The sequence below is a fragment of the Montipora capricornis genome, chromosome 8 (assembly GCF_036669925.1).
Source record: "Montipora capricornis isolate CH-2021 chromosome 8, ASM3666992v2, whole genome shotgun sequence".
Classification (NCBI taxonomy): domain Eukaryota; kingdom Metazoa; phylum Cnidaria; class Anthozoa; order Scleractinia; family Acroporidae; genus Montipora; species Montipora capricornis.
In genome coordinates, this window is record NC_090890.1 from 38,622,613 (window position 1) to 38,630,020 (window position 7,408).

At 42.8% G+C, this 7,408-nt stretch overlaps 1 protein-coding gene across 1 annotated transcript; it reads right to left on the reverse strand.

The window, feature by feature from the left end:
* Positions 1-580: 580 nt before the first annotated feature.
* Positions 581-3,706, reverse strand: LOC138013994 (uncharacterized). Its single transcript, XM_068861026.1, has one exon. It carries the CDS (start codon positions 3,704-3,706, stop codon positions 581-583), a length of 3,126 nt encoding a protein of 1,041 aa, XP_068717127.1.
* Between the last annotated feature and the right edge of the window lie 3,702 nt (positions 3,707-7,408).

Below are 7,408 nucleotides of genomic sequence, written 5' to 3' on the forward strand. Positions count from 1 at the left end.
ATCCTTTTGTGGTGATAAAAGCTGATTTTTCGATTGTTGATTTATCTAGAGGAATCTGCCAGTATCCCTTAGTGAGGTCAAGGGTGGTGATGTACGTAGCCAAGGCTATTTTCTCAATCATGCGGTCCGTAGATGGAACCGGGTAGGCATCCATTTTAGTAATACTGTTAAGTTTTCTATAATCGACGCAAAGTCGTATGGTACCATCAGGTTTGGGGACGACAACGACCGGGAAGGCCCAGGGGCTGGCTGAGGGGCGAATGATACCCATTTTTAACATGTTTTCTATTTCGTTGTTTACGACTTCTTCTAGTTTCTGAGGTACCTTATAGGGAGAACAACGTATTGGTGCAGAGTCCCCCGTGTCAATCCGATGTGTCGCTACGCTAGTGACACTGGGGTTACCAGAAAAGACATCTGCGTATTTTCGTAAAAGGTCCTTCACCTGATCTTTCTGGTCCTTGGTTAAAGCATCCGAAATGATAACATCCTCCCAAGTTTCATTTTTGCAAAATGGGGATATGCATTTTTCATGTGGTAAAGAGGTTTCGAAAGATTCTGACATTATATAGGAAGCCGTCTAGTCCCTACTCTGCCATTTACTTAATAGATTAATGTGATAGACTCGGTGTTGTTTGTGGGACTTACCGGTGTCGATCTCATAGTGCAAACCATCATTGAAAACCTTCGTCACTTTAAATGGGCCCTGCCAATGCACTTCCAACTTACTCCCAGGAGTAGGAAGAAGAACCAATGCCTTGTCACCGACTTTTAAACTACGTGTGGAACTATGAACGTCATGCAATCGTTTCTGAGTACCTTGCACTCTCTTCATACGATCTTGTACCAGACGCTGCATCATTGCCAGTCTCCTGCGAATTTCAAGAACGTGACTCACAAGGTTCCTTTCAGATTTAATTTCCTTCCCAAGCCACGACTCCTTGATTACTGAGAGGGGACCTCTTACTGTACGTCCAAAAAGCAACTCGAAAGGGGAGTACCCTGTGGATTCACATGGAACTTCCCTATATGCAAACAGCAAATAAGGAAGGAACTTATCCCAGCTTTGTACCCGCTCTTGCGCAAATTTCTTTAACATCGCCTTGAGCGTGCCATTAAATCTCTCAACCAAACCGTTTCCTTCAGGGTGATTAACCGATGTTCTGATCTTTGTAATGCCTAATTGCTCATATAGTTGTGTCATAAGTCGGCCCACAAAATTGGATCCCTGGTCAGATACTAACTCTTGGGGAATTCCCATTCTACAGAAATATTGGACAAGTGCATCCGCGACGGTTTTGGAACTAACACTCCTCAAGGGAATGGCCTCAGGATAACGAGTAGCATAGTCTACAATGGTAAGAATATATCTATAGCCAGTGCTGGACCGTGGCAATTCTCCTACAATGTCGATTGCAATCTTTCTGAAAGGTTCGGTCACGAACGCTACGGGGCTCAAGGGGGCCCTATTTGACTTCAACTTCCTGGCCACTAACTGACATTGTGGGCAGGTGGCACAGTACTTACGAATGTCGAAGGCGAGACCAGGCCAATAAAAATGGGTCCCTATGCGACTTAACGTTTTTGAGGTGCCCATGTGTCCTGAAAGGGGTATAGTGTGACCAATACGGAGAATTTCGTTTCTGTAAGATTCAGGGATTACAATCCGATCAACAAACCTGACTCCATTGTGTACGCTTTTGTTGAACCTGCGGTGCATGAGTAACCCTCCCTTGAGAAAGAAACCGTCCGTTTCCATGGGTTCCTTGTAAGTAGCTCCATTACGCGCTTTTAAGAGGGTCACATCTGAATTCTGGTCTTTTATTAACTGTTCTTTATTCCTATCGAGAATATTGAGGGGTAAATGATCCGCACGTGTATCCTCATCTGAGTCACTATCCGAGAGCTCAACCGAGTTCTCACACGCTTCCTCACCTACGTCTTTGTCCCCGAAAAGTATTCGCAAGTCGCCTTCATTAAGACCATTTTTTTTAGACTCCCTTTCCGACAGATTTTTAAGTGCGAGTGCATTTTCGCGGTCAACCAAACTATCGGCTCGCTGCTGGGCCTCTTCAAGCGCCTTTTGTCGCCTCGTTAGCACAAAGGCTTCAACACCTTTGGAGCCGTCCACCGAAACATTTTTCTCCCACTGTCTAAGAACATCGTCTCTAGAAAGTGTTTGCCCGAAAGACGATCTGCCGAGCAGGCAATCAACGGGTAGTTTACTCAAAACTCCCACTAATTCTAAATGTTCACCCTGATCGCTTTCAAACTGAACCCAAGCTAAAGGGACTATGAGGCGTTCTCCCGATGCAGTTAGGACTGTAATCTCGTCTCCTGTAAAGGAATCTTTGTCAACCATAAATCTTTCATGTACTAGGGTCCTCGTACAACCAGAGTCTACGACCATCTCTGCAGGTATCCCACTTATCTTGCCTCTAACGTTACAAGGTGGAAACTGCGGTCTTTTAGGTTCTAGGGGTGTCATACATAACAAGGAACCCTGGGGAGGCTTAATCCGGGCCCTGCTACAGTTGAAAGACATGTGACCAAGCTGACCACACTTAAAACAAGTTATCTCAGGCTTTGGCTTTGCACTTCTACTGGGTGGGGAGGGGTGGATCTTGGATTGTGTGAATGACCTCTGAGTTTCTTTCTGTACTGGAACGACTGAGCTCCTTTTTTGTTTAAAACCCTGACTACCGAATGGCGCGTACCTACCATCAACAAGGGGACCCTTACGCGATTGCACGTGTAAATTTGCCATATTACCAAGTTCTTCAGCATTCACAGGTTTGCGTTCCTTTAACCAGGCTCTAAGTTCGGGACTTACCGCGTCCAAAAGCCTCTCAATCATGATCTGCTCTGAAATCTTCTCCGGGTCACCTGTAGCCCCCGCAACGTCCATCCAACGATTTAAATATCGTCTTGTACGATTGGCCCACTGCACAAAATCTTCGTCCGGTAGCTTCTCTGATGTTCGGAACCTATACCTGTAATGATCAGCAGTTAGTTGGTAGGCTTTGATAATCACTGACTTACACTCATAATAATCTTGGCACTTGGGGTCCGGAATCTCTAAGTAAACTGATTTCGCCTTCTCAGTGAGCTTGGGTACCAGGTTACCAATCCACTCAATTTCTGGTAGAGACTGTGCCTTTGCGGTCATCTCAAAAATTCTAAAATAGTCGTCTATATCCTCGTTGTCTCGCATTTCTCTGACCTTTATAAACTTTGGCCTTCTAGCACTTGATTGAATTCTTTCCGATTCCCTGACGGCAAATTGTTCACTCTCATCTCGAAGTAATCTAATTCGTTCCCCCTCTCTAATTATTCTCTCTTCTTCCTCGCGCGCTTTTTGCCTCTCGTATTCCCATTTTTCCCTTTCATACGCTCGTTTCTCCTTTTCCGCCTCTCTCTCCTCCTGCTGAATCTTTCTTCGCAATTCCAGCGTTTGCAGTTCATACTCTTGTAATCGTAACCGCTGCTCAAAACTAATACCGCTCACAGGCTCCTCGCCTGTACCGATGGGCTCAATTCCCTCTATCGAGTCTGTCTCTATCTGCGTCATAAGTTTGTCATGCACCCTAAGTTTACTCGCTAATGTCTTGATACCATCCTTACTAATGAAAGCAATAGATCTTCTGCTAGCTTCAACTCTTAGGTCTTCTAATGTCCAACAGCCATAGTCAGAATTCGTCGCCATAAAGAGTAGCTGTGCTCCGCGATTGTGTCTGAGGTGTGAGATACAAGCACCAGGGAAATCTTACCCCACTCCTGACACCAAAAATTATGTGACGGTTCGCGATCCCCTGGGTCTCGCGAGATAGCGAGGAGAAAATAAGAGAAAACTAAGGGTAAAACAACGTATTTCACACCCCTTCCCACAAACCCGCAACACAGCATAAATTTTTAGTAAACGCGTACGACTTTAATTAAGGATAAAAGTTAACTACAAGTAAAACAGTTACGACAGTTACTATCTCTAAATTAACTAATCTTACTTAGATTTACTTAATGCTAATATATACTTAAACGACAATACGAAATGAACTAAATACTTTACTTTAATATTTACAGACAATAAGTTCAGTTCTCCGTCAGCCTTCGTGCCTTCTCAAGGTTCTTGTAAGTCCAGTCGGCTAATCCTGCAACCATCCACTTCCACTTTCAGCAAACCATCGAACGTAGTCACGTCTTCTGTCAGTCCACAAGACTCTCACTTTCGTCGCCGAACTTTTCCTCCAAAAACTTCCTCTATAAATATATTTGCCACCGCCGACAAAGGAGTTTTGTCTGGGAATTTCGCGGTCGGCTCCCACCAATGACTCTTGGCAGTGTTTCTCTTTTCCACTTTCTTTAAACTTTCACCTTTCCACTTTGACTTCTCTCCGGCTTTCCTTCTCCTAGCAGTCTTCTCGTCAACTGACCTTTTTCCACCCGCCTTTACAACACGCTACTTACATTTATATCTTTACATAACAATGCACTCCACATCAACACTTATTGAAAAACCTATTGTTAAAACACGACCCTAACGAACCAATAGTTACAAAAGCATCTCCACAATGGAGACTTAAAAGAACAAATAGACTAACAAACTATTCTCTAATGTACTAATTGCGGTAAACTACGATACGAAATTAACACTAAGTAATTAACACGAGCGGAATAAACTATGAACTAACGAAACAAAGAACTAAAGAAAAAGGAATTTTGTGACACCTGTATGGGTGGTTTTCACGTAATGCGTCACCGCTGCTATGTTGTTGGACGAAAGCAAAAGATCTCCCATTATTAGCCCCTTTTGTTCGTCCACCAGCAACTATATCATTGTTATAATCGAACATTTTCCGCATTTTTGAATAAATTAGCAGAAAAATATGCTCTCTTTGTTATGAATTATTAAGGGATTGGTAAGAGTATTTAAGGGAGTATCGAATATAAATTATTCCTCTTGGTGTTTCTCTGGAGACTCTCACTCATACTTGTGAATTTTTTTCTTGGTAAGTTTCAAGAAAATCAACTGTGTGTATCCGCGAGTCTTGAGTTTTGACTTTCTACATTTACTGATAAGTTTTGTATGGGTCTATCCGTGCCCTTGATTATGGGACCATCTGTGCCCAAGATCAGAGTTTGGGCCGGCTATCTCTGTCCGGAAGTTCGAGACTATCTGTGCCCAAGTTCTAAGTTTTGCAGGGACTATTTGTGCCCAAGCGTATGGGACCATCTGAGCTCAGGAGTATGGACCTTCTGTGCCGGATGTTTTTTTCCTTTTGAAACATTTTGCTCATAGTCCTTAATAACAGTTTGGTTATTACTTTCTTATTCCTGTTATTACAGCTGTACTTCTGAGTTTTCAGTGTTTGTTAGTATTTTTTTTGAATTTTTTTCCGTGTGTTCCAGTCTGAAATGTGGTCAGAATCCTTCTCCTCAGTCCTCCAGCATCCGCAAACCACAGCATCCATGCTAAGTGCAGCTCCATTCTGGCTTCCAAAGCTCTTGGTACAATGCGTTCTTACCTGGGAGGTTTCATACGTTGGAAATGATGTGTTTGCTGTTTTCCGGCTATCCTTTCCAGGTTACAGTATTTTCATAGTGCCTGCTCAGTGATGCTTATTGTCCTTCTCCAGTTCTCAACGTTGTCTACAGCTTTGATTGGACTCAACAGATTGCTGGCTTTTCAAAAATATTCATCTACCCTCTGGTCTCTTCAATGGTTAATGCGTGCCAACGAATTGTGTAGTGTCCATTGTCTTAGAGATGGAGGAGCCTCTTTTGCAGAAAATGCTGAAATCCCCATGGGCGAGTAAAAGGGTCAAGGATGGCTGTGTCAGAGACGATTTAAATTTTCGAGTTTCAGTTTCAAAATATTTAGGAATCTAGATATGGATAAGATGCATTGTATTCTAAGCCCGTACCTTGCAGGTCGGGAGAGTTCTATCTATAGGGCCGGGATTTTTCTCCTTTTTTCCCACTTCGAGCGTGGTGGAGTTTTTTCATCCTATGGATTCGTTGGTGTTCTTTCGCGTTCTCTTTTCATGGGCTATTTCAAGTTTGTTATATGCGTATTTTACAGCTGTATTATTTTTTGTTTAATAAACATACCGTGCGGCCTCCAGAGAGCACGCACTCATTTGCGTTTGGTGTCATGTCCTCCTTTCTGTCGAGGTCACGCACGGGTAATGTACAAGAGAGGTGTCCTTAATAGAGATTGATTGCAAACCCCTATATCTGTTGTGACTTTCCCGCGCACATTGCTGGCTGTATATATGTATCTAACTTACCATTTGATTGGCTTATTTCGTCCCTGCCGCCTTTTATTCTATGATTGACCAAATTAAGAAGCTTTTTTTTGTTTCAACTGGCCAACATTCAATTAATTGAAAAACGAACAGGTCGCCATTTGATTATGCTTTCAACCGTAAGCAAACACACGCACACAACTGTTTAAACTTAATTAAAATGAACTTCATTTTTAATTTAGCTTTGCTTCTCAAATATTAACACGGACCAGCTGCGTATTTTTATTTTCTTACAAGTGTCTATAATTTTTGTACAATAAAAATATGCTTCTAAAGATGTTGCTCTACAAATTTGAATTTGCGGCTTTACTAAACGGCACACTGACACCCTAGTGGCAACATTTTACACTTTCCAAGAAACGTAATATTGTTATAGCCATACACCGTTACACATTTGGGGAATTTATAATCAAGAATGCTATTATAACAAGAAATGTGAGTTTTTAAACCATGAACGCGGCTCACATGAGTTTTTCTACAGGAGTCCCATCCCCCTCACAAGCTTTGAAACGTAGTTGGAATTACACACGTCTCTGGCAGTACGATTGTGTGCTAATAGTATGTCAAGAGACGCTTCTATGTCACTTGTGGCATCGGTTCCCTGGCTTTTGTTTACGATGGCCTCTGATTTAAAAGCATCAATTTGTCGATTAGGATCTTGGTCGAGTGACTCAAAGTCCTGAATGCCAAAGAGTGACGTGTCCGATAAGTCAATTTGGGAGACACCGCTCGAGACATCATTCACCTCGTCCAAGGCTTCCTCGGTCTCAAAAGCGCCACGTTGTGGATAGGTCAACTGGTAACGCGACTCGAGATCAGTGCCCTGGAAGGGAAGTAGTGGTGTGTCTAGGAAAACAGGCTTTGCGGAAACGATGTTGTAGGAGCATAGTATAGAAATAAAAGTGACTGAAACGATCTGTTGGAGACAGAAATACTTCAATCCGTTTAAAGCAATGCCAAAACGACTGGGAAGTCAAGATTGCAGCAGGGATGCAGCAATATAACGCTGGACTTGCAGCAGGCGCACCGGTGCAAAATCCCGATATATGACCGACAATTAAACCACAAACTCAACTTGACTTGACTTACGATAAATCTATAAA